Genomic DNA, 26,763 nt, shown 5'->3' with positions numbered 1-26,763 from the left:
AATGAGCCTCCACATGCCAGTAGCTAAAGGGGGAAACAGGCGGGGAGGCCTCTGTGCCCCTGCTTATAGGTCTTTCTTTGGGTACCTGATTGGCTACTGGCTGGATTCAACAATCCCTGCTTAGCTTCTTAAGTATTACGAGGGTTACCAGCTCCAGGTTAGGAAATGCCTGGAGATTTTTAGGGAATAGATCCTGGCAAGAGTGAAGTTTGAGGAAGCAAGGGATCTCAGAGGTGTATAACGCCATAGACGTCACCTTCCAAAACATCCAGTTTCTCCAGGAGAAATATTGGCCGTTTTCACACTGCTTACCGGTGAAATCCCGCCAGGAAGACACTGTTGTTCTGGGAGCTCGGCGTGATGTTCCATGGCCGGTAAGCAGTGTGAAAACAGCCATCTCTGTGGCCTGGAGATGAGTTGTAATTCTGGGAGATCTCCAGCCCCCACCTGGAGGAGAGAAACTTTAAGTGCTACCGATTCATTGGTATCTGTTTCTCACCAGCAACATTCCCTGTTTGTTTAATGGCCGTGACCAGGGCAGGAGAGAAGGGACGCTAGTGTGCGTTAGTGTGCCTGTGTGTACATTTTTTAATGGAAAAGGTAATCGCAAACAGCTCTCCCAAAGTAAAGGGGCAGGGGCCAGAAAATAAGGAGCAAAGTTTGAACAGCACCTCAAGCCGCTACTGTCCAGCCTCTATCATCATTTTATCTTCATGCCAGGACAAGTTTCTTTTGCTAAATTTCTGTGTGTTGTGCTGCCATTAAAGGCGCAAGAGTTGGGTCTGGAGGGGGGAGGGTGGCAACTCGCCCTCTCTCAGCCATGCAATTAAACCAGGTGCTGATTGCTTTGATGAGAAGATGGAAGGGAATTATCTATCTCTATGACGTCGGCACTTTGAATAATAGGATGAAAAATGGCATTGGCTTTTCCCCCCCCTCTGGGTCTGCATCTTTTTGATGAATGGCCCCTTTTCTCTGCCAACCTTTTGACTTTTTCAGAGTGGGAAAAGAAAAAGATTGGTATGGCTGGGCACGGCACCCCCAAAACAGAATTGCACTTCCACAACCCCCCCTGTCTTGCGGTACTTTCTTGCCCTTTTTATTTTCTTTATACAGTAAACAAAGAGGAGGCAAAAGACAGAAACTCCCAATGAGTTCTGTTAGGGTCATTCACCGGAGTTCCCTTGCCTGATCTTTGTGACTAATGGGCGTATTGAGGGCCAAGGAAGAATGTGGGGAGGGGGGGTGCATTTGTGTAACAAAGATCCATAAATCATCTCCGATACACAAGGAGGATCCATCACTCACTCGATTAGCAAGCTGCAGAACAGAAGGGAGGGAGCCTGGAAAGGATTGGCATCCTCAGCTGATTTTTATATCATGACGCCCATTCATAATTTTTACACATTGTTCATATTCTGGCGGCTCATAGTAAATGCAAAATTTGTTATGAGCACATATTGACTGAATATTTTGTTATTGTCTACTGGCGACAGTTAGTAAGGACTGGGGCTCGATTCTTCACTCTGCCATGAAGGTCACTGGGTGATCTTGAGCCAGCCCAGTGTCAACTAATCTAACCTACCTCGCAGGGTTGTTGATAGAAGAAAATGATGAGGGAAGGGAACTATAAATCCCATCTCCTTGGAGGAAGAGCATCTATTGAGGCCATGGTTAAGTGGCTAAAGCACAGCAAGCTGCAGCTGAAGCCAAACAAGGTAGAGGCAATGCAGGTTGGCACCATAGGTGCTTGGGAAGTAGATGGAGTTGGCATCTGGAGAGCAGGTTCAGAGCTTCAGGCTGCCCATGCACCCAGTCTTTCTTTTTCAAAAGCACCTGGCGTAGCGGCCAAGCATGCCTCCCCTCAGCTGCATCCGGTTCACCAGATCTCTCCCTTCCTAGACTAACACCGCCCCACCCCCGCAATCCATGCTTTTGTAATCTTGTAGTTAGATGACTGCAATGCTCTTTATGTTGGGCTGGCCTTGAAGGCAACTTGGGAACGACAGCATGTTCAGAATGCAGCAGCCCGACTGAGTCAAGGGCTGAATGTTGGGGGGCACATCTTGCCAACTATAAAACAGCTCCACTGGCAGCCAGTTCCGGGTTCAATTCAAGGTACTGGTTGTGAACTTTAAAGCCATTCATAGGACCCTCATATCAAAAGGACCATCATTCCCTGTACGTCCCTGAGTGTCAGCTATGGTCTTTAGCTTGCCACCTTCTGGCTATTCCCTTATTAAAGGTGGGGCACCTTTATTTTGCCTACCTGGCATCGATGAGGGCTTGCACTTTTTCTGTGCTGGCTCCCTGTCTGTGGAATGGACTCCCTAAGGAGGAGTGCCGTCCTTGGAAACTTTTAGGAAACCCTGAAAGGTTGTTTTATCTACCAGACCTTTTAATGAAGAGCAGATTGCATTTTAGTAGTTTGGGGGGGCAATTGGGAGGTTTCTTGCTTTGTATTGTTTATTGTATTGTTTGGCATTGTTTATGGAAATGTCCTTGCTATCGACTGTACCAATCTCACACTGTGTAATCCGCCTCGAGTCTCAGTAAGAAAGGTGGATTATAAATGTCATAAATAAATAAAATAAATACAAATAAACTGTTGTAAGTTGCCATTGGGAAAGGCAAGAGATAAATTCTTGAATAAATATATAAACAAGCACGTAACGAGAAACAATACCCCAGCTCATGACAGTGAATTTCATACAACAAACAACGAGTAAGTGTTTAATATGCTCTTTAGGGATGGAAAGTGCTGTCAAGTCGCAGCCAACTTATAGCTACCCTGTAGGATTTTCCAGGCAAGAGATGTTCCGAGGTGGTTTGCCGTTGCCTGCCTCTGCTCAGCAACTCTGGACTTCTTTCGTGGTTACCCATCTGAGTACTAACCAGAGTTGACCCTTTTAAACTTTTGAGACCAGGCTATCCTGGACTATCCAGATCATGGCAATATAGTATTTACGGTGTTAAAAGATAGGTCTGTGTTGTTATCCTGCTTGTGCTGATAAATGAGTGAAGCAAAAATGGCTTCCCTAATGCCACTTAGTGAGTTTGTGGCTGAGAGTCTCTACACGAGACACCTCAGTGCGGATTTGTCAAGTGTAGGGAGACGCAATGTTAGCCAGGAAGCATAGTTTAAAAACACAGAGCCGGCAGAGATTGCTCCTCAGAGGGTTTGTCAATTTCATCTTCGCCTCCCGGAAGGCTCTGTCAATTTCACCTCTCCAGTCTAAAACTGTATGGGATCTGAACCAGAGGGCAGCAAGGAATGGAAATGGGCTGGCGCTGCCTTCCAGAGCTGGGCTTGGACCTGGAGAGGTTATAATGGGCTGGTTTCCCTTCTGGCATCACAGCCCTTCACACAACTCCAGTGTATAACGAAGCCTTTGGCTTGTTGCTGGCTCTGTCTTTTTAAACTTCCCTTCCCGGCTAACATGGCATCTCCCCATGCGTGTTCTTTATGCATCAGATGTCTTGTGTAGAAAGACTCTGAAGCAGGATTCAAACAAGAAACGTTTAACTCCCTACTCCCAGCCTTGATGCTACACGGTCTCACTGTATTGTGAAGACATTTTGCCACGTAAAGCCCTCCTGTGGTCTGAAAAGGTACAACCCCAGCCCAAAACAAGAGAGAGATGATTTGGGATTGTGTCCTTTTATACGTTCTCCCGCACGCTTCAAGCTCTTCAGAAGAGGCCCTGTTTTGGGAATCTTCACTGTTGGAGGCTCAGCACGTGGCTGCCACGTTCAGAGGCCTTCCAGCAATGGCCCCCTACCAGTGCATCTCTATCCCCCCCTCCCCCCCGCCGGGAAGCCTGCCTGCTTGGTTCTAGAGTCTGTTTTCACAAAAGAGTGCCCACATAGTGGTTAAAGTGTTGAACTAGGACTGGGAAAGGCCAGGATTAAAATCCCTCGAGAGCCAGTGTAGTGTAGTGGTTAAAGTGTCAGACCAGGATCTGGGAGACTCACGTTCGAATCCTCATTCTGCCATGGAAGTTTGCTGAGTGGCCTTGGGCTAGTCACCCACATTCTCAGTCTATCCTACCTTATAGGGTTATTGGGAGGATAAAATGGAGGACAGAAAAACAATGGGGTCCCATAGGGGGAAACGGTGGAGTGTAAACAAAGTAAATATATAAATAATGTTAAAGACATGCATGACTGAGAGACCTTGAGCCATCCATACATGCTCAACCTAAGCAACCCAACAGGGTTGTTGTGAAGATAACCTGGAGGACTGAAGAATCTCAGAAGAAGGGTGGGATAAAAATGCTACCGAATAAATTTTTAAAATGTCTCTTGGCAGGGCTTGAAAATTCCCTGCACACAGAAATGTAGGTATCAGAGAGAGTGCTTCCAGCTTAGCTTTTCGCCTGGTGCACTAGCTTTTTATATTCAGGGATATTTTTCTCTGTATGGAAAAACATTTTGGCACACAAACCCTCATTAGAGATCTGAAATGGTAGAGCCCAAGCACAACATCATTTTAATAATGTCCATAGATGCCCAAAGTCCACACAACATCCGACTTCTTTACCCAGCTGACATAGAATTGTCAGTTCTGGGTCGAGAAATTCCTGGAGATTTTGGAGTGGGGCCTGGAGAGGGCAGAATTTGGGGACGGACCTCAGTTGGGTATAATGCCATACAGTCCACTTTGCAAGGCAGCTGTCATGTATGCCTGATTGGCCATTGGTGTATGTTTCCTTTTCTGTGCTGATCTCTGCGGTACACCATCCTGGGTTTCTGAGTGTAAAATGTTGAACTGCAATATACTCAGCCGGGGGGGGGGGGGGAGGAATTGTCTCCTATCTGCTAAAGGTATTTACTTTCACTTCTACAGCAAGTGTCCTTGACAGCAAGCTACAGCCAGCTCGGAATGTATCTTTTCCCAGAGAATGAAATTATTTCATCCTGTACTATGTCTAGTCTAAACTAATCAGTTCCCATGTAACTCTTTGGGGTTTGCGCGCCAGAATGCCAATGGACACTATCCTGGTGCGGGAAGGTTCCCTATAACTAACACTGTCCTTTTTTGAATAGTCACTTCTACCAATGCATTCGTATAGATCACTTGGACTGTATAGATCTCTAATACAAGTTACTTCAACCAATGCACCTGAGTGCTTGCTGTGAGGGACTTAGGGGGGTCTACCTGCTAAGGACTGACAGCAGCTATTTTCTCCAGGAGGATTGATCTCTGTTGCCTGGAGATCAGTTGTAATCCTGGAAGATATGCAGCCACCACCAGGAGGTTGGGAACCGTATCACACAGTGCATGGCCAGACTATTCATGATTTGCTCCAGGTTGACTCCTTTAATTGACTTGTGAGAACCAACTGGTGGTTGGCAGCCAGTTGACCAAATGCAGGAGGCAGCTTTTCAGAACTGAATGCCTGGAGTCGACTCTGATTCCACTGGCATCTCTGCCCCGACTCACTGCTCTGCCTTAGGCAAGTCACTTAATGCAAGTTGACAGATTTAGTTTCTAGCAAAGTGACAATTTGACTCAGGAGCAGGGCTCATTTCGAGGGGGAACGCGCAGGAACGCAGTTCCGACAGTTCCCCAAAGAGGTCACATGTCAGGTGCCCCCGCCCAACCAACTCTCGGCCATTTTGGGCCCGTTTCAGCCTGGATTGGGGCCAAAATGGCCCAGATCGCGCCTCTGATGGGTGGTGGATCACTCTCCCACTCAGCAGCAGCCCGATTCTGACCGTTTTGGGCCCCTTTTCAGCCATTTTCAGCCCCCTTTTGCCATTTTGGGCTCAATTTCAGCCCTGAATGACCAGGATTGGGTCCAAAACAGCCAAGATAGGTGATGTCAGGGGGTGTGGCATACACAAATCAGTTACGCTAATAACACACTTCCGGTAATGGCAAGGGGCGTGGCATATGCTGATGAGGTATGCTAATGAGTTCCTCCAGCTCTTTTTCTACGAAATGACCCCTGCTCATGAGTAAACATGACTTTTTGTCTTCCTTGTTATTTACCATCCAGGGACAGGGCGAGGGAGAACGGCACACACACACACGACATGCCTACTTGCAGTTTTTCCCATTTGAAAACGAGATTTCTTTAGTTTGGGAGGAAAGTTATACAAACGTTGGTTATGTCCAATTAAAGCTCCCCTTGTCTAGGTCTCCAGCTTGTGACAAATGTGAGGAGAGATCGTGACTTGACTGTTAATAAGAAAATGACAGGCTTTAGAAATTAAAGCATTGCCGTTAACGTCCTCCAGGAATTAATAAACGCCCATCGCTCCCCCGGGCAGCTTAGAGACGCTCGACGCTTCGTTGCAGAAGGCTCGAGCCTCGTGCGCCTCCTCGTGGCGACAGCGAGAATAGCGCCCTTCCGAGCCGGACCAGCCAAAGAGGCGCGGGCGCTGTGAAACTACACACACACTTCCGATCCCCAATGGGACATCCGTGGCAGCCCCGGTGAAAGCCGTCAGGATTTGGCGGCGACGCCGACTCCCCTTCTGCGTTATCCTCCCACAGACTGAGACAATAATTGCTATTTCTTAAAAAAGAAAAGCCACAGCAAACTAACTGTGAAATCCTAAACAGAGTTCCTCCCAGCTAAGCCATTGATTTCAATGGACTCAGACTGGTGTAAACTCAATTTAGGATTTCTCCGGACTTCGTGAATGAGTACGCACCAAGTTTACAGATGACGGCCTTCAACCCGGAAGCGATCCCCAACTGGGGGCTGTCCCTCTTCTCCGGCTCTATGGTCTCCCGCGAGCTTCGCCCAGCCTTCTCCAGCGAAGGAGGCGTGGTCCAGCCACATCGAAGGAAGTGCGTGTCTCTTCCTTCCGCTTCCCGCTTCCGCCGGCGTCTCGGTTGCTAGGCACCGCGGCCACTTCCTGACCCGGCGCGGTGCACGCCGGTAGCCCGCTGAAGGAGCATGGAGGCGCAGCGGCTCTTTCGGAAACTCGGGGCCGGCGCCAAGTTTGACGTGACGCGCTTCAGGGGGGACGCGGAGCGGTTCAAGGTGAGGGGGGCCGAAAGCCACGCCCAGCAAGGGAATGCACTCTGCACATGTTCTAGGGCGCCTTTTCTAATGATTGTGACTGAACTACATTTTTAGAAATTCTGCTTCCCCACCAGAAAAATACTCGAAGTCGCATTGCTTCTTCCTTTCTTTTCCTTCTCTTTTGATTCTCACAACAAACCTGGAGGGGGAGGAAGGCAGCAAATTTCAGAGGGGCAGTTAGGGCTGCTTCGCCCATGCTGCAGAATGTGACAGAATACGGGGGCGGCAGGGCTGGGTTGCAGGTCGCGTTGGAATTTGGATTTTAGCTTTGCAGAGAAAGGCCCTCTGGAGATAGGTCAAGATGGGCCGACCTGTTAGTCTGTCTGTAGCAGTAGACAAAAGCAAGAGTCCAGTGTAGCACCTAGAAGACTCACAAAATTTGTGGTAGGATATGAGCTTTAATGAGTCACAGCTCACTTCTTCAGATACAGTGTGAGTCCGTCTGTCCTTATATAGAGTGATTTTAGATGCCAAATGACAACAGCAGGTAAATGGCAATAGCTGGGGAATGACAATAGCAGGCACAATTGAATAGAGTGGGGTATGCACATATGGGTGGTGAGTGTGGAGAAATCAGCACCAGGAATGAGACAGGAAGCCTAGGTCTTGATTCAATCCAGATTGAATCCATTGTCAAAATTATTGTCATTTACCAGCTATTCTCATTTGACATGATAGCTGTATCTGAAGAAGTGAGCTGCGACTCCCGAAACCTCATACCCTACCAAAAATTGTGTTAGTCTTATAGGTGCTCCTGGACTTTCCTAATGATAGAAAACCATCTTTTAACTGAGCAGGGGGAAGCCTTCCAGTCTGTGATCCTGCACCAATCAGAAGTAGTGAGGTCCTTGCAACTATCTCAGCATCCTGTTGTCAGTTGGAACTCAAAGTCAGTTTTGACTCTCTCACAGGTTGGTTAAGATGCCAAGGAAAAAGAGGAGGAAGAACAGGGTGAGCTGAGTGAAAGAGCCTCTGGGTTTCTTTGTGGCAAATGTAGGTTTATCTCTATATTATGTCAGCCAATAAGAGTTTATTGTGTCTGGCCAAAGGCCATTTACAATCGAGGCACATAAAAGAATCTAACAAAAATGTATAAATCACAATTACAGATGTCCCTCTGTATTATGTGCAAAATGGCCTAAAAATATTGTCCACTGCTCAGTATAAGACTGGATTCTGTGTTAACTGCTGTGACATTCTTGAGTTTGGTTTGCTTGTGGGCTGCAGGAGTACTGTGAAGTTACTTTACACTTTGGTTCTGAAAAGTAGAGTGAGTTGAGAAGCAGGTCCTACAAAAGATTTGAAAGCTTTTACCTTATGGTATTGGACAGAACCATAAATCAACAACAACAAAATTTGATTTCAGCCTTCAGAATAATGTAGTCTGGCAGCCTGTTCTGGAAATTTAGGTAGTGCTTACCACTCACCACCATACTCCAACCTAAGATTAGATTGTAGGTCTTAGATTGACCTACAATCTAAGAAAGGTGTTTTTACAGGGGAAGGGAAGGGTTAAAAGTTCAATGGGATTTTCAAACTGAACATTGATTTTTATTCTCCCTGAAGAGAGATTGTGTCAATATGTTCTATTTCAGGTAATCAAAACAAAGGACAGAAAACTTCTGGCGGATCTTGACTTCTTTGCAAGCAAAACCAAAACGCTCCTGAACCCTTCTAAGATTGGTGCAGGAGCAAGCAAGCATCTCGATGAAGCAAAACAACCATCTGAAGAAGATGTGAATGAATCTGATGGGGCTGTAAAAAAGAGAAAAAGAGATGAGCAGAGCACAGAAGAAAGGAGGAGGAGAAGGAAGAAGAAGAAACAAGGTAATGGGGAAAACTTGTTTTAAAATCAGATTATCTCTGTACTTGAACTAGAATGCTTTTGGGATATTAGCAAGCATGAATTTTCAAGGTGTTACACATGCCAAACAGTAGCCCCTCCTGGTTGTGGGAAAAGTATCTCTTTTTTTTACCTGTGCAGCCAAGAGTATCTAGACAACAAGCTCTGAGATGGTTTATTTGGAGAAATAGAAATAGCAGCACATGCTATAATGAAGTGGAATTCAAGAAAGCAATTCTTAACCCATTTTTCTTAGGCAGTGTATACTAGTCTAAGCTCAAAAGCTAAACAAGATTGGCCACAGTTAGTAGTTGGATGGGAGACAAAGTTGCTACGCAGAGGAAGACAATGGCAAACCACCTCTGCTCATCTTTTTCCTTGAAAACCTCATGCGGAGTTGCTGTGAGTTGATTGCGACTTGATGGCACTTAATTATTATTAACATCCACAGGCAATAATCATTCATTTCCACCATCTTAGTGTAAGCTGTGGTGTTATTGAAACTTTCAGAGATGGCTCCACTACTTGCTGGAGTTGAAAATGATGGAGTGTTGTGGATGTCTGCTCTGGAAGCAAAGCGTAGTGTTCTCCCCAAAAAGTGGGAGGAGAAGCCCACTGCAGAGAAACTGGAACAAGCCAGACGAGAAAAGGTGAGGAGGTTTTTTGAATTGTCTTCTGTGAGTAAATATGTGGGGTCATCATATTGAATAGCACATAAAAATGAAACTTCTGTGGGTTGGTCTGCTCTTGTGGCTGGGAGCATAGGAGACACATTTCCCTGCGAAGGGTTAGAGCCTTGGGCCTCTATTTACAAAATCAGTGTTTGAATTAGAAGTTAAGAGTAAACAGCTGTTTCAAGATCAGGAAATCTTAACTGTCTCTTCATATCAGAAATAAGTGTTAGCAGTTCAGCTGTTTAAGGCTGTCTCTGAGGGAGAAATTTTACAGTCCTGTAGAGCAAGCATTATTTCTTTCTTTGTCTGCCCAATCTAGCTGTCCCAAAATGCAAACTTCTGAATCTAGAGTGTGTGAACAAGTTGCAACTGAATGATTTAATTAGCCTAACTATTTAAAGCTGCATCATTTATGAATGTTTGCCAATTTGATATTTACAAGTAATAAGTTTTAGAGCAGGAAATCTGCATTTCAAAAACGCCTTGTGCTTCTGTAAGGAAGCCTTAAGAAGAAAGGGGTAAAATTTCTTTAATTTCATTTCATTTTGCTGTAGCGTGTGTCATAATTTCTTTTCTTCCAGGTAAACCATTTCAGAAATAAGCACAAAATCTACATTCAAGGGACAGATCTCCCAGAACCAATTGCTACCTTTGAGCAACTTGGAGAAGAATACACAATCCACCCAAAGATCATGCAGAATATTGAGGCTGCTGGATTCCGGTCCCCCACACCGATTCAGATGCAAGCCATTCCGGCCATGCTTCATGTGAGTGCCGCTTCTCTTTCTCTCTGTAGTCACTTGTGAGCAACATGCCCGAAGTTCTACATACCCATCAGGAGCCTGCATGAGTGGGGGGCTTTCCCCATTCATTTCACTGGGAGACTTTGTTCTTGCAAAGCTGAATTTTGTATTGAAATGGATGGGGAAGATACTCTTTGAAGAGAGGCCCTGCATGCACACTGGAGCGTAAGTTTTAAAATAAAATGGTCTAAAGTACCTTGTATGCAGATTCTTCCCATTTGTCTGTGAAACATTATGCCCACACATGTAGAGTTACCAAGCGTTAAGCCCTTGAACAATCTTCCTTGTGCAAAGGGCTTTCTTCACATGGCAAATGTGCTGCATTCCTCACATGGCCAGAGGACCTTGAAGGAAAGAGAACCCCTGGGGTCAGACGGCTGAGATCTGCCTGACGGGGGTTATTGGAATCTGCTTGACAGCTTAGTGTGAGGGCGAATGTAATCTTTACTTGCAGGCACTTTGTACCTCTAGAACGCATTAAATACGATTAACAATGAGCTGGAAACCTGGAAGGAACTGCAGGGTGGAGAGGAAGGAAGGGTTTGGGAATGTCTTCATTATACCCAAATTTCCTTCTAGGTTTCTATAAGCTCGTGAAGTCTCAAACAGGCTAATTTTTCCACCTGCCTTCTTGAATTTTTTTGTTTGAATATTTTTCAGGAGTTAATTTAGAAAGTCATGTGCCATTCCCAGAGTATGTAGAAATCCTTGCCTTGTCTTTGGGTGACCTGGTTTTGCTGCTTTGGTGGCGTAGGGGCTGGAGTGTCAGATTAGGATCTGGGAGACCCGGGTTTGAATCTTCAGTCCACCATGGAAGTTAGCTGGGTAACCTTCAGCCAGGCATGCCCTCTGAGCCTAACCTACCACACAGGGTTGTTATGGGCTAAAGCGGAGGAGAGAACTATGTAGGATGCTTTGGGTCCCCGTTAAGGAGAAAGGCTGGGCATGAATGAATAAATATAGCTTTCCTTGCTGTGGTCCCCTTTCTTCTGTGTGGGTGCTGCCCCTTTTTGCTCGTTTAGTTTTCATGCCTAATTTGATTTTCTGCCACACGTCTGTTTGTGCTATGCAAATTATCTAGCTTTGTCTTGCCCAAGTTTTTTCCTTCTCCCCCCACACTAGGGTCGTGAACTTCTGGCCTGCGCTCCCACCGGCTCTGGAAAGACCCTGGCTTTCACCATTCCCATTCTAGTGCACCTTAAGCAACCAATGAACAAAGGCTTCAGAGCTCTCATCATTTCACCCACCCGGGAGCTTGCCAGTCAGGTATGACAATTCAGAACTGTGAACGCTTCAGTCGGAGGGTATGTTGAGCGTGTGTTAAGTGACAGGAGCACTTAATAGATTGTGATGGATCAGTGATCTGGCTTGATGTAAGATTGCAAAATAGTAAAGAGTCCAGTAGCCCCTTTAAGACTAACCAACTTTATAGTAGCATAAGCTTTTGAGAACCGCATCTGACGAAGAGAGGTGTGGTTCTCAAAAGCTTATGCTACAATAAAGTTGGTTAGTCTTAAAGGGGCTACTGGACTCTTGACTATTTTGCTACTACAGACTAACATGGCTAACTCCTACTGAATCGGGCCATTGGTCCATCAAAGTCAGTATTGTCTTCGCAGTCTGGCAGCAGCTCTCTGGGTCTTTTATATCACCTGCTATCTGATCCATAACTGGAGATGCTGGGGATTGAACCTGGGACCTTCTGCACGCAAAGCAGAGGCTCTACCATTGAGCCACAGCCCCTTCCTAATGAGGCTTGAGGCCATTCCTTGCTTCTTCACACAATACCAGTATATAGCTGTGATCATTAAAATTAGCTTCGGACTGTCACATTAGAATTTTTGTTCCCTGACTAGCACAGCTTTCTGTATTTTGTGGCCGAGAGAGTTCCTTTACAAACTCTGTTACCTGAGGCCCTTTAGAGGTGCTGGGGGATTAAACCTGAAGTCTCTACTGTGTTGTGAACCCTCCTCCTATATTTTTAATTTTGCTTTTTCTGTCAGCTATTGTAGGCATTTAAGCCTGTGTTCATTTTCTTTTGTAGACGCACAGAGAGCTGGTGAAACTGTCTGAAGGGACAGGCTTTCGGATCTACATGATCCACAAAGCTGCCTTGGCTGCCAAGAAGTTTGGACCAAAATCTTCCTGTAAATTCGGTAATTTGGATATCAGTCTGGGTTTATGGACAAATGTTCTGTCTGCTTGTCCCTTCTCTTCGTTCCTGTATGCATGTGTGTGTTTTTCTGCAGATATACTGGTGACCACTCCAAACAGACTGATTTATTTGCTGAAACAAGATCCTCCAGCAATAAACTTGGCCAGGTACGTTACTCTCCCTTTTTAAGCAGCCTAAGCCTATTTCTTAAGGATCCTTACAGAATGGACATGTTGATCCAAGTGCATGTCTGTTATGTTGGCTGCATTTGTGCAAACTTAACTTTGCCTGAAAATGGAACAGAATATTCAGCATAATTCAAATGCACATGCTCAATTTTTACCTAAATTCTGCAGCTTATGCAAACTAAGCTTAATTACACAGATTTTCAATAATATTTTTGTAAGCCTTTTCAGGAGGGCCAAGTGAACAATTCAATGAACAATTCATACACTGAATGCTGGAAATAATGCTGAACTCCTCTGTTTGGTTTCAGAGATTAACCAACATTTTCAACACACTTTGAAGCTGGATTTGTTTGTTATTTCAGCCTTGAGGATTAGAAGTTTGGGGAAGTGGGCCGGTCCATAACTCACAGACAGAGCATTTGGGTTATTTTGGTGGCATAACCAATTAAGAGAGCCTCCGGCAGCCCTTGACTTAAGACTTGAAGTAACCGCTTCCAGTATTGGGCTTGATCGACTAGTGATATGTGTGTTTTCAGAACTAGATACAGAACTAGAAATCTTCCAGGCATCATGTAGGGTCAGCACCTTCCCCTCCTCCTGCCTCCTCTTCCGTGTAAAGCTCCCATCCCTTCCCAAAGAGCCCTTTGGTTGAATTGCCATATTTGCTATTGTCTGAGGTTTGGGAGCCAGTATCTGGAGGGAAAGAAGAGGTTAAAATGTAATTAATAAGATCAGGGCTCTCCAGCCTGTGGTGGGGATCACGAATGCCTCTAATACTGGGCCCCGCATACCTGGGAATGATATCAGCACAGCAATACGAGTGTTCCTGCTGAGCACGCAAAGACCTGAGTTTTAGACTGGAGGAGCATAACTTATGCCAGCCTCCTGCCCTGTCTTAGGGTCGAATGGCTCGTGGTCGACGAGTCAGACAAGTTATTTGAAGATGGGAAGACGGGGTTCCGAGAGCAGCTGGCCACCATCTTTCTGGCTTGCACCTCCCCTGTTATCAAGAGGGCTATGTTCAGCGCGACATTCGCAAGCGATGTAGAGCAGTGGTGTAAGCTGAACTTGGACAACGTCGTTTCTGTCTCTGTTGGAGCCAGGTAACTGTGCAGACCAAATGGCCCTTTCTTTCCTCATGGGAGGTTCCTTATGTTCCTTCTCTGAAATATCTGTCAGGTTATCCAGCTCTCCTGCTCCTGTGTGGTTGTTGGAATCCACGCTCCATTTTATGGGTCAAATTTTATCTCTTCCAGCATATCGAGTTCAGGGCCAATGGCTTGCTGCATTGGTAGCACCTATTCTGGGTTACTTCCTCTTTATTGTCCACCTTATGGCCATTGCTCATGACAGGTCTCTTGTTCGCTGGTTTCCTTCGCTGGAACCTCCTTTCACAGTTCCATTCATCATTCTTCTGTTCTTAAAAGTTTCCATTATACTTGCTTGCATTGTTGAAAAGGCAAACCCCTTAGGCTTTAATTTTGTTTTCAATTTCGACTACCTGGACCTCGAGTTCCCAAAGGCTCTGGGTGGCATCCGCCTGGACCTGCCTCCGACGGCGACGCTGCTCGGCTGTCAGCTCTGGGGCAACGGCCAGGCGTTGAGCGGCCTCGACCACTTGCTGCTGCAGCGCCAAGTCACGGGCCAGCTCCTCCAGGGAGGGCACGTCCGCATTCTTTAGGGCAGCAGTGATCCTATAAGTAGGGGCTGGCCGCCGCCTCCTCACAGGCTGAGGTCTTTCACCTGGCTCCAGGGGGTACTCCGGGGGCAGCTTCCCTGTCAGTTCCGCTTCCCGCATGCAAACATGGCGCAGCTCCTTCAGGCGTAGGCTCAGCACCTGCTGAAGTGCCCGCTGCTTCTCCAGCAGCTCCTGAACCCGCTCCATTCGGGTTCTGGGGCAAAGCTCCTGCTGCAAAGCCTCAGAAGAGCTGTAGCTGGAGGAGCTGATCAGCTGCCCCTTCACCGCCATCGCTGGGAGGGACAGCTCAGCTTCCAAGGGGAGATCACCTTGCACCACGGCTCATCAGGTCATCAGAAACTCCGGGATGGAGGTTGTCTCTGTGGGTTACTGCCGCCTCTCCCCTCACCAGGGGGCTCAGGGAGCAGCGCGACTGCGGGTGGGCGGGCGGACCCTCAAACTGGCCCACTGTGGCGTTGGGCGAAAGCGAAGTGCATGCTTTAAATTAATTCTTTCATCACATGGGCAGTTACTTCTGCAATAATTCAGCTTGAGCCCCTTCACAGCTCTTTTTTTTTTAATTCCAGAAACTCTGCAGCAGAGACAGTGGATCAGGAGCTCTTGTTTGTGGGATCAGAAACCGGGAAACTGCTAGCTATGAGAGATCTTGTGAAAAAGGTAGTTTTGGGTTTTGGTGTTTGCTTTTCCCCCCGGTGATTTAGATGTGCTTGGTAATAAAACTGAGGGTGGATCCAGTAGAGACAGACTGCGTAGTGCTCCAGGCAGCAGGTTTTTGAATAAGTCTCCTAACACAATTTTCTTGCCCATGGGGAGAAAGAGGCTCTAGGCTAGTCACCTTTACCGTTATGCTAGCTTTTGGCATGTAGGGAGGGCTTTTTTTTTCTTTTTTTAAAGAGGAGCTCCTTCACCTGGCCTTTGAAGTGGTGCAGTGGTGCAGTACCCTGGGTCCTCTTACTTTGCTGTATGGGTCCTTCCAGCCCATGACTCAAGGTGATTCCTGTATATGTCTTTGAAAGATTCACTTCCTTTTTTTCTCATTCTGTTACCAAGAAAGATGAAAAATGTAAAGAAGTACATGGCATAGAACATGGATTTCTAAAATCTGTAGAGTTTTCAGAGAACTTTCTCCATAGTCTCAGAGAGATTTCTCCAAAAGAGGCAGTCCCAGCAGTGGAGATTTTTAGTGATTTTAACATTCAGCAGCTTAAGAGCTTGCCTGAGCCCATCCCTTGGCCCTCTTGATTTCTGCATGTCAGTAATGCCCCCTCTGTAAACTTGGCTGTGTTTTTGGTCAGCTGCCTGCTCAGGCTTTCTTTGTTCCTCTCTCCAATGCAGGGCTTCACACCTCCCGTCTTAGTTTTTGTCCAGTCCATTGAGCGGGCGAAAGAGCTTTTCCACGAGCTCATCTATGAGGGCATCAACGTGGACATCATTCATGCAGACAGAACCCAACAACAGGTAGGCTTCTGATACTGCTCGAGTCCAGAGGATGCTGCACCCCACGGTTCTCTCTTTTGAGTCTCCTGGGATTTGCCCTGGCTGTATTGCTGCTTTTGGAACTTTAGTGGGCCGACTTCTGCGAGCAGGATGTGCTTTGAACTGAAGAGCACGAAGCTGCTGGTGGCTGTTTATGCAGCAGCCCCATGTCTCCTCTTTCTGCACTTTATTGTTCACATAAATACTTGCAGGGGCTGATGTGGGGCAGGGGCTAAGGCCCCATGAAATTATTTATTTACCTGTTTCATCCCTGTTCTACCTTTCGTTTATAGATTGCCTTTCTCACCAAGATTCAAGGTGGGTAATGCAATTAAAAACCATGCAGTCAAGCAATGTACTACATACAGTCAACAATACAATAAAACAAGATTATCAAATTAGAGTGGTGCCCTAAAAGATACGATATATATATAATAAAACAGTAATATATATACAACAAGCAGCAAAACAAAAAATAGATTACAATATTAGAGAAACAGCACAATGCTATAATTTATACAAGGAACAAAGCAATGAAAATGACCTAAAAAGTAAAGTGAGGCCGGCTGCTGTGTCAGCCTGCCTGGACCTGAAAGTACCCATTCGGAGTCCATGCATGTTGAATTGGCTTTATGCACCAGGCTGTGATTTTTGCTCATGGGCGCCAAGCCCCGTGGCCTATTCAACAAGCTCTGGGGTGGGAGGAGCATTTGCCCTCACAGAGAGCTTTGGCAGGAATGGCAAACGGTGCGTGGTCGCTGCTGCCTTTTGCAAAGATCCTGCGAGGAGGGAGAGAAACTGCTCCTGAAGTCCTCAGGCCCTGCCTGCAAAAATCGACTTCCTTTTCTCTCCCGAAGTCTGCATGGAAGGAAGGAGGGGGTGGTTTCTGTCTCCTATACCAGGCTTTTGGAGGAAGCCCAGGGCTCCTTGCTGGTGAGGAGGTGATCCTGGCCAGAAGCTCACCCGGTGACCTTAGGCAAGCCACAGTCTCTTTGTCTCTCTTCCTGTTTGTAATGTAGAGGGGATAATTACACTGATCTACCTCGTACAGTGTTTGTAAGTGGTGGCGTTTTCCATTTTTAAGCCAGCATGGCATGGGGTTAGAACGTTCAACAGCACTGGGGAGATCTGGGTTCAAATCCCCACCAACTCAGCAAGCTTCATGGGGAAGTGGGAACCATTCTGTCTCAGCTGATGATCCACGTCACAGTGTTGCTGTGCGGGTGAAGGGTGAATCGCGCATGGTGTCCCGAGCCTCATGGAGGTAGGACGGGCTATAAATGACAGATACTGAGAGAGGGCTCTTTGAGCCTGATGGAGGTGCTGTGGACATGCAGAGGAGTGCTGGTTATGTGTCCTCTTGCCTGCTGTTCAGCGAACGTAAGGGATCCTGAACCCCCCCCCCCCCCCCGGGAAGTGGCTCTTTCCAAGCAGGCTGGACACGGTGGGCCCTCTTTTTTTTTAGCGTAGTAGAAAGTGCAGAAGGTGATGACTTTCCTCCTCTTCCCTCCTGCATCAGTAGCTTCAGATTGACAGCAAGCGCCTTTTTCTTTCCCATAACCCTTATTACTTTTAGGGCACCTTCCATGCTGCTAACTTCTTGGGGCACGAATCCACATGGGATTTGTTTTGCCCTGATGGGGTTCGAATGAATGGGGCTTGACAAACAGCTCAGCCAGCCTTGTTTTTTTCCCCCTGAGTGGGAAAAAAGTCTGCCCCCCCCCCTGCTGGAATGTGCTCTTGGTGACCTTCCTCATTTGCTGGGGTAGGCATGAAAACAAGAACATCGGAGGTGCCCAGTTGGACTGGACCTCCATGCAGCTAGTCCCTTCCCCCCCCTCAGCATTTGTCAGCCAGAAGCCTATCAATCTCTCAAGCAGGGTACTAAAACCAGCTGTCCCTTGTTCCGTTCTGATTTTGTCCCCATGGAAGTATATTTCCTCCGCATGTGGAGGCTCTGTTTAGCTACAGAGGTCAGTGGCCATCTGAGTTGCTCTAATCTCCTAAAAAATCAGCCAGTGGTCCAGCCCTGTGTATTGTGGCAGTGAGTTCCACAAGTGAGCATGGTGTGAAGTTTTTTTTTTTCTTTCTGTTCATTCAATTTAAAGACAAGCCCACATGTAGAAATGGGATCAGGGAAGGAGCGGACAACCCAAGGCATCAAAACATCAGCCTTTGCTAGTCATCCCAAGATCTGATGCGTGTGAGAAGCTGCTTTCTACATTTTTGTTTTTATGGGGCGGGATGTTATTTGTCTTCATAGAGAGACAACGTCGTCCAGAGTTTCAGGGCAGGGAAGATTTGGGTCCTGATCTGCACAGCTTTGCTAGCGAGAGGAATTGACTTCAAAGGAGTGAATATGGTCCTCAATTACGACTTCCCAAGTAGTGCCGTGGAATATATTCACCGGATTGGTGAGTAGAGAGGCACGTTTTATCCTGGAACTCTTCTTTACCTTTTTATTTTTATTTCATTTATTGTTGGGAAGAGTGCTTGTGTAGGACATGCATTGCTTGTTTAAGGATTCAGGGCCAACCCTCAACATTCCTGTTTTTTTAGTTTCTGGCCCTCATGGATTGGAGATAAGCTTGAAAACTATGTGAAATCTCAGAATCCAGAAAGGTGGCTGAGAAATCTCTGGTGTTTGTAATTCCCTGTGACAAGAAAATCTGAACAAATTATACACAATGAAAAGTGTATTGCCTCAGTTTGCATAATCTTCTAGTGGATGTAGAGCTGAATTTTCTGTGGCACAAAAATTGGGTTGCTTAGGTATAGAATTTGAAGTTCTTTTTTTAAAAAAACGCTTAAAGGACATGTATGCACTGGGAACAGTTGTGTGCTCCATAAAATATGGAGCACTTAAAATGACACTTTCTTATTACTATTTCTTATATTTTACTATACTCTTCCACCCTAAAGAGTCTCAAGGTGACTGTACGGTCACTAAACATCTGTCTAAAAACTAACACTATCTGTGAAGACAAAATAAGATGAAACCATTAAAATATATTAATTAGCACCAGGACTTTGTTCTGGGAAAAGAGGTGGTGGAACTTAGTGGGTTGCCAGCACAGGGGGCAACTCTTGGCAGGAGGTGGTACCCCTGGTACCACATGTGCGCGTGTAAAGTGCACTCATGCTCCCAGGGCCACTGACGTCACTTTGGGTCAGCTGGAACAAGGGGGGAGTTTTTAAAGGTTTAAATCGCTCTCGGCGAAAATGGTCACGTGGCTGGTGGCCCCGCCCCCTGATCTCCAGACAGAAGGGCGCAATCTCAACTCCCCTCTGTCTGGAGATCAGGGGGCAGGGCCACCAGCCATGTGACCATTTTCAAGAGGTTCCGGAACTGCATTCCACCACGTTCCAGCTGAAAAAAAGCCCTGATTAGCACCATTGGATATATAAACAGGCAAATATATCACCTGCACACACAGACAGTCTGGTCTTGCCTTGCTTTCTGAAAGAGGAACAGACTAGCACAGCAGGATACGTGTAATAGAGTTAACAGCCAATAGGCACTGGCATTTTTTTCTAAAGGACAGCACTCTGAGCAGCTCTCATCCATAAATATACAAGATGTCTTTATGGGGAAAGGCACATTTCTAATGTAGAATATGGGAAAGAGTGCTGAAGGTGGATCTTGGCATCATACTTCCATGGGTTGTGTTTGAGACCTTTCTGTTTTCCTTAGCTTAGATTGTTCAGTCCAGGTCACAGATGCAGTCGAGCAACAGATTCATTTCTTTAAGTACTCTTTCCCCGTTCTTACACCTTTGTGGAATCTGCTCTTGTGCAGAGAACTTGGCAGACCACTTTGGCAGCAACCTGTTGTTCGTGTTGAAGCTTGAACTAGGGAAGTCTTATCTTTTCCGTTGCCTGCTGTTCTGTGTACGCATTCCCCCTTGCTGTGTCCCAAAGGAACTGGTGTATGTTAAAGAGAGAGATTATATAGTGTATTCCTGTCTGACAGGTCGCACGGGGAGAGCTGGACACACAGGAAAAGCGGTTACTTTCTTCACTGAAGATGACAAGCCATTACTAAGAAGGTACGTCTCTAGTTTGGGTGTGTTTGCTGACCGTTAAGTCTTGTTGTGACTTACGCTGCTGGCTAGCAGCTAACTTTTAATGGGGGATGTATCTCCAACTAATCAAGGGTCAGTGACATTGACTCCACCTGCTAACTCAATCTTATGCAAGCTGGGAAACAGGTAAAAGAGCTCTTCTAAGCCCCCTTTTCCTGCCAATGCAAACAACAGGAGAGGCTTTGGCAGAGCTTTTCCCTTAAACACTGTCGTCTCTTTCTCCTGTTTCTCTGTCTCAGCTGGTGCCTGGGAATGAGCGCAGATAAGGAGCAAAACCACGTTTTAACTGGAGGAGAGGACTTGGAGTCTTTTTGTATCTCAGCTGGGGCAAAGCTGGTGGAGATAAATTATGATATGAGCATGGGGAGGGTGCCTTGAGATCACGGGCTATGCTGGGGAAGGCTTGATTTGGCCCCTGATGGCCTCTCCTTGACAAGGGGAAGAATCAGGCAGCATCATGCGAGTGTGCACACACCCACTTCAATAATCATAATTTCACAAAGTTCACCTCGGGTGCAAGATTACCACCACCAAAGTATCGCCAGTCACAACTAGGGACAGTGATCTTAGATTAGGGGAGTTTACACTAGAAGTTGTGTAAAACATATAGTAATGGGCCATACGTAAACCAGTTCACCCATGAACTGCCATCTTCTTTTGCCATCTTCTGGGCATGGAGCAGGGCTTGGGGTGAGGGGAGGTAGTTGTGAATTTCCTGCACTGTGCAAGGGGTTGGACTAGATGACCCTGGATGTTCCTTCCAATTCTATGAGTCTTTGGCGCAGAAATCTTTCTGTAACAATGTCTGAGTTGCTCTAGTGGCTTCTGCTTTCCCCTGAGAACTCTCAAACAAAAGCAGATGCTGTCAGAGTGAATGAGTCAATGTTTCCGGAAAAAGAGGTTAGGTGTCTGTCCAAAGGCTTGTTATGGGCTTCAGCAGGGCTGCCAGGCATGGCTTGGCAACTGGCGGGAGTCCAGCAGGGACAGAGATTGGCAGGTACTGACATGCAATGTCACTGCACTCTTGGAATGCCAGAAACTCTGTGGTAAAAACATAGTTTCTGCAGATTCCTAGAGCAGCCGATGTTGTTTCTGAGTTTCCCCTGGAAGTGACGCAATGGTGTTTAAAAACAAATGTTTGGCCGCTGGAGCAGCAGCAGGAAGCAGGAGCCGGGGTGGGGGAAACCCGGGCTGGGGTGCTGTAGATTCTGGCACTCTAAGCAGCTGTGAGTACTCCCCCATGTAACTGTGGTCGGCTTTGGTTGCCTGAGGAAATGGAAGCCCATTTCCTCCTTCTGAAGACTTGCACAGACAGAGAATGAAATCTTATACATATGTTGCCTCATTAAGAGACTACAATTTTCTTCACTGCTGTCCTCTTTTTCCAGACTCTCTGAATATCTTTGGTTTCAGATTTTTACACTTCACGGTAAAGACTCCTGACTGGAGTGCTTGATCACATTTAGCCACCCCTAATCTAAATGTGAAAGGATCTAGTGGCAGGGCATAAGGGGTCCACAAATTTTAGGTAGCCTTGGTAGCCAGCCCAAATTTGTAATTGCCCCCAACACAGATTCAGCTTATGTCAAGTGTCACATAGTTTCAGAAACACTGGATTGTCCCTAAAGACCAGGGCAGACCAGGACAAGCACGAGGCCTCCAAACTTGGGAGGAGGAGGAACCAGAGGGTGGCTCTGCTCTGTATTGTGCTGAGCTTTGGAACTGCCTGCCAGAGGGACATTCGCTGTAGTCAGAGCGGTGAACAGATTTGTAAAGATCCTGTCACCACTGGAAGGTTTGGTGATAAAAATCAGATTGTGTGACCCTAAAACATCACTGGTTCTCATTTGCTTGAGAAGTTGAGAAGACAGCCTATGTGGTGTGATGGTTAGAGCGTTGGTCTAGCATCTGGAAGACTCAAGCTTGAGTCCCCACTCTGCCATGAGAGCTTGCTGGTTAACCTTGGGCCAGTCACCCTTTCTCAGCCTAACCTACCTCATCAGAGTTGTAAGAATAAAATGGAGGAAAGAGGATGATGTAAGCTGCTTTGGGACCCCATTTGAAAGAAAGGGAGGGTATAAATGAAGAAAGTAAATATGTGAAAAGTAAAGCTGGCCTGGACTCATGCATGTGAATTAGCTGCTTTTCACAGCTCTTTGGCACTTGTTCAGTACTTCTAACTCCATCCTTCTTATCCCTAGACCAAAAGTACATTTCTAACATTTGCAAGGATCGTTGCACCTGACACCCCCACCCCCTTTTTTTGTCTCCTAGCATAGCCAGTGTTATTCAGCGAGCTGGGTGTCCTGTGCCAGACTACATCAAACATTTTCGCAAACTGCAAAGGTAAGTTGTGGTGGTAAGTCAAGTGAAACGATGTTACTAGGACAGAAGGGGGTGGGGTCGAAAGCTGCTCAGTCGTCTCTAACTGACAGCCATTCTCACTCAATCATGACTTCAGCTGGGAGCTCTAGAAACATGACACTGCAGCCCTCCCATGTGATTGGGTCTTGAGTGCAAGCAGGAGCCATCTGACTGTATCTAGATCACCACAACAGTAGCCTGGTTTCCACTTTAGAGAATTGTCCTGTTTTCAGAAGTATTAGGAGGAAAGGCAAAGGGGGGGCTCTGGATGAGATGTAGTCCAGCCTGTTCTAAGGAATGCAGAGCAGGAGTCTCTCTACCCACTCCAGATCTGGGTTCTAACCTATCTTGTCCTGTTTTTTTTCAGTAAAAATACCTCCAAGCTGGTTCACATAGCAATAAATACATTACATGCATGATCCAAAGCAGAACAAATCATTCTTAAGACCGTAATCTAGCAAGGGGGGGAAGCAGGACTACTGCGTTTAGAGTGACAGTTGTGCCGTGGTGATGATCAGACCCTTGATGCCCTGGGCCAGGCTCTCAGGAGTGGCATGATACTGAAGATGCCAGCGATGGGGTGAACCAGCCCCGGCCCCTTGTAAATGTCAGCTTGGTAGTTCTCCTTGCACCTGGCCCTGCCCTTGGCTTCCTTCCTACTGGCAGCAGCGGCAACGCTTTCAAGATTCCCCCTCCACCCCCAGTTTCTGACATTGTGGGGGTCCTTCTCTAGACTTCCATATCCCTTCTGCTCCTCCTTTGAGCCACCTGCTGTGCGGTTTGTGCTATAAACTCTGCTAAACTATCTTCCATTGTTTTTATAGGGACATTGGCTGCTGTGTGGAGCAGTGGGGAGGGGAATGCTAATTCAAACTGGTTTTAATTAAATTTCTATCATGGCTCTTTCCCCTTCCTTAAATGCCATTTTTCAGCAAACAAAAGAAGAAGCTGATCAAGAAGCCTTTGGAAAGGGAACGCATTCTCACATCCCCTCAGTTCGTGCAGGGGAAAGCCAAGAGGAAAAAGTAAGTTATACTTACATAGAACACAAAAGAACATGTAGGGGCTCAGGGCAGGTCACAATATCAAAAACCATAGGTACCGTACAGCCAGGGCTTTTTTTCAGCGGGAACATGGTGGAACGGAGTTCTGGAACCTCTTGAAAATGGTCACATGGCTGGTGGCCCCGCCCCCTGATCTCCAGACAGAGGGGAGTTGAGATTGCCTTCCGTGCTGCCGAGTGGCATGGAGGGCAATCTCAACTCCCCTCTGTCTGGAGATCAGGGGGCGGGGCCACCAGCCATGTGACCGTTTTCTCCGAGGGCAACCCACTGAGTTCCACCCCCCCTTTTCCCAGAAAAAAAGCCCTGCGTACAGCAATATATAAAACACACTAAAATGCTATAAAACGTAGCTTAAACATTATAAAACAGTAAAACAAACGTTTAGGCCAAGTTTCAGATCTCTGCTCAGCCATAAAGTTCACTCCATGATCTTGGTCCATCAGCATAAACCACTTTGGAGGGACTAAAAAGAAGGGAGGGAATCCACCATAGGATGCTGAGATTCAAATGTGATAAATAGGTGGGGGTCTAAGAACACGAGGTTAGAAATTGGAGACGGTGTTTAGAGCTGTCAGAGCTAAGGGATGGAAAGCCAACCCCAACCGGAAATACATTATGTGGATTCTCTGTGGCTGGATTAGGAAACAGTTTGAGGTTCTGTTTACAGAAAGCACCCCAGTTCTGACCACCTGAATGTTTCCAGAAACCGAGAGCTACCAAAGCCAAACAAATGGCAAGTAAACACAGGTCATAGAGAGAGTGCGTTAGAATGGATTCTGCCTCTGTTGCATTCACACACCTTTCCCTGGCCCCTTTAAAATTAGTTTTTAGCAGGCTTTCCAATCTAGCTTCTGCTTAATTTATAGCATCTAGTTCACTTACTTGGTTCTGCCTGGCAAATGGTTAATTAAAATTTGTATTGTAATGGTTTGTTTTATTTTGAGATGTTTATAAATCTGGGTACATTATTCTAACTTGGCGTGTTCTCCCCCATTCACCCTTTTTAGGATAATCGCCCAGAAAGGCGTAAAGAAGGATAAAGCTAAAAGTAACAATTCTCAGTCACAGACTGTTCCAGAAAATTGATCACACTGCCTTGAAAATCAGTCAGGATAAAAGGATTCTGTTGAATTTAAGAAGCTAAAGGGGTCGTTGATGGACGTGCTGGAGGCGGGCCCTTCCTGATGTCAAAAAAATGCACCAGTGCTAAACTACCCCTGTCCAACTTGCTCAGGAACCAGACATTTTCCAGGTGGCACCATTTCTGCCGTGCCCCCAGGTGCTCTAGCCTGTTTTCCCCCAGGTTCTGCAGCATCAGAAAATGGGTTGTACGACTAGGATGAGGGAGCGATACGTGATCAGCACATTGCAGGCCTGATGCTGAGGACTTCGGAGAAAGAATTTAAATTCACTTGCGGAATACCTGTGGAAGGGGACCGAGGTGAACTGTGTTCTCACAATAAATTTTCCCTGCAGATGGTTTTACAATAGTTAACGTGTTCTCGTTTTTTTCTGTCTTGTCCTGGTTCATACTACTAAAGACCATGTAGAGTTTAGTTTTGCATGTGAGTTATAACTAAACTATTTAAAGGGCAAGCTTAGGATCAACATTTGTAGTCTTCTCGGTTTTTGATCAAGGAGCTCCAGATCCTCCACCTTGCAGCAGCAAGGTGTCAGTGTGAAGGGAAAGCTTGAAGTGGGCTGGTGAGGGGGGAAGAGAAGGAAGCACGGAAAATGGTAGAAGCAGGGCTTCTTTTCAGCAGGAACGCGGTGGAATGGAGTTCCGGCACCTCTTGAAAATGGTCACCTGGCTGGTGGCCCCGCCCCCTGATCTCCAGGCAGAGGGGAGTTTAGATTGACCTCAGCGGCGCGGCACAGAGGTCAATCTCAACTCCCCTCTGTCTGGAGATTGGGACAGGGCCACCAGCCAGGTGACCATTTTCTCCGAGGGCAACCCACTGAGTTCCACCACCTCTTTTCCCAGAAAAAAAGCCCTGGGTAGAAGGTATAGGGGGTTTCAGGGAAGGGAAAGAGGAAATAGTGGGGAGGGTTCACCAGTAGACACAAGTTTGTAGACAGTCATGAGAGCTATACACAACGTATGCATATACACTAGTGGGGGGACCCACAAGGACTTGCAGGGGACAGCTCATTTCACCCTCCCCCACCAAGTCTTTCCTTCCTCTGCCCCCCCATAGCCTCCCCCCATTTTCCTGCTTCCTTCTCTCCTTCACGCCCCCCTTTGTCTGCCCTCCTGTTTCCCCCTCCCGCACAGCAACCTCTCCTCTATGTCCCAGTTGTGTGGTCCCAGCTGAGATGGGCCCAATTGCATGGTGGGGAACCTGCAAGGACTTCTGGGGGGGCATATTTCACTTTCCTCTGTATCCCCTTCCCCACACTTTATTCTTTCCCTCCTCCTGGCAGCTTCCATGTGCTTACCTTTCCCTACATCCTTCTCTCCTTAAGACCCACTAAACAATGTACCTTTTATCTCTCCCCCCCCCTTATTTCTTAATGTACTTCATTTATAAACTTCCTTTCTTCACAATGGGAACTCAAAGTAGGGCCACATCATTCTCATCTCCTCCAATTATCCTCACAACAACCTGAGAGGTAAGTTAGCCTGAGTGTGTGTGACTGGCCTAAAGTCACCCAGTGAGCTTCCACAGTAGAGTGGTGATTCAAACCCAGGTCTCCCAGATTCTACTCTGAGGTGTTGTTGAACAGTAATGAGCAGCCAAGCCTGGATGAGTCATGCAAGTCAGGTGGCAGCAAGTCATCCAGCGGTTGCTGGTGGTTCTGGCACCTTTTGAATCCTTCCTCAAATGCTAAAGCAGCCCTGGAAAGGGCCCTGCCCTCATCTCCCTGCCTTTTACTGACAGAAACCAAGTTTGGAATTCTGGCTAAACTGTTATGGTTGTCTAGTAACAGTGAGGACCTTTGGTTAAAGCCACAGGTACTCCTTTTCTAATTTGGGGTTTTCTTTAAAAAAAACTTTTTTTTTATGATTTCAGATTTTTCTGCAAACCTGGTGCATTTTTCAAATGAGTAGGAAAATCTGTCTTATCTGTTCATGTCTCCAATCTTCAGATTTAAGTATCTTCAGATTAGGGCCACTTGGCTATTAGTTTGTAAGACAGACAGAGGTAATGTTCAAAAGTCCCATTTTATTGACTGATGCTTACTCCTGGGAAAGTGGACCACTTTTTCTACAGACATACACATATTTCTATATATCTATATGTCTGTGACATACAGATCTATAAAAAGTGTCCTATACAGATTAGACATGTTCAGACCATTGAATCTAGAACACGCACACCTCTCCTCACCTGACTCCAGTGTGGTGTAGTGGTTCAAGTACTGGAC

At 46.5% G+C, this 26,763-nt stretch overlaps 1 protein-coding gene across 1 annotated transcript; it reads left to right on the top strand.

The window, feature by feature from the left end:
• Positions 1–6,900: 6,900 nt before the first annotated feature.
• DDX52 (DExD-box helicase 52) lies at positions 6,901–24,864 on the top strand. The gene is made up of 15 exons (XM_055001437.1): positions 6,901–7,001; positions 8,639–8,870; positions 9,397–9,536; positions 10,142–10,327; positions 11,486–11,629; positions 12,408–12,519; positions 12,613–12,685; positions 13,606–13,809; positions 14,972–15,062; positions 15,741–15,863; positions 18,145–18,295; positions 19,855–19,930; positions 22,241–22,312; positions 23,263–23,355; positions 24,402–24,864. Exons 1-15 carry the CDS (start codon positions 6,915–6,917, stop codon positions 24,478–24,480), a joined length of 1,863 nt encoding a protein of 620 aa, XP_054857412.1. The 5' UTR covers positions 6,901–6,914; the 3' UTR covers positions 24,481–24,864.
• Positions 24,865–26,763: the final 1,899 nt, after the last annotated feature.

The sequence above is a fragment of the Eublepharis macularius genome, chromosome 17, assembly GCF_028583425.1.
Source record: "Eublepharis macularius isolate TG4126 chromosome 17, MPM_Emac_v1.0, whole genome shotgun sequence".
Taxonomy (NCBI): Eukaryota; Metazoa; Chordata; class Lepidosauria; order Squamata; family Eublepharidae; genus Eublepharis; species Eublepharis macularius.
This window is presented reverse-complemented; position numbering and strand designations above follow the sequence as displayed.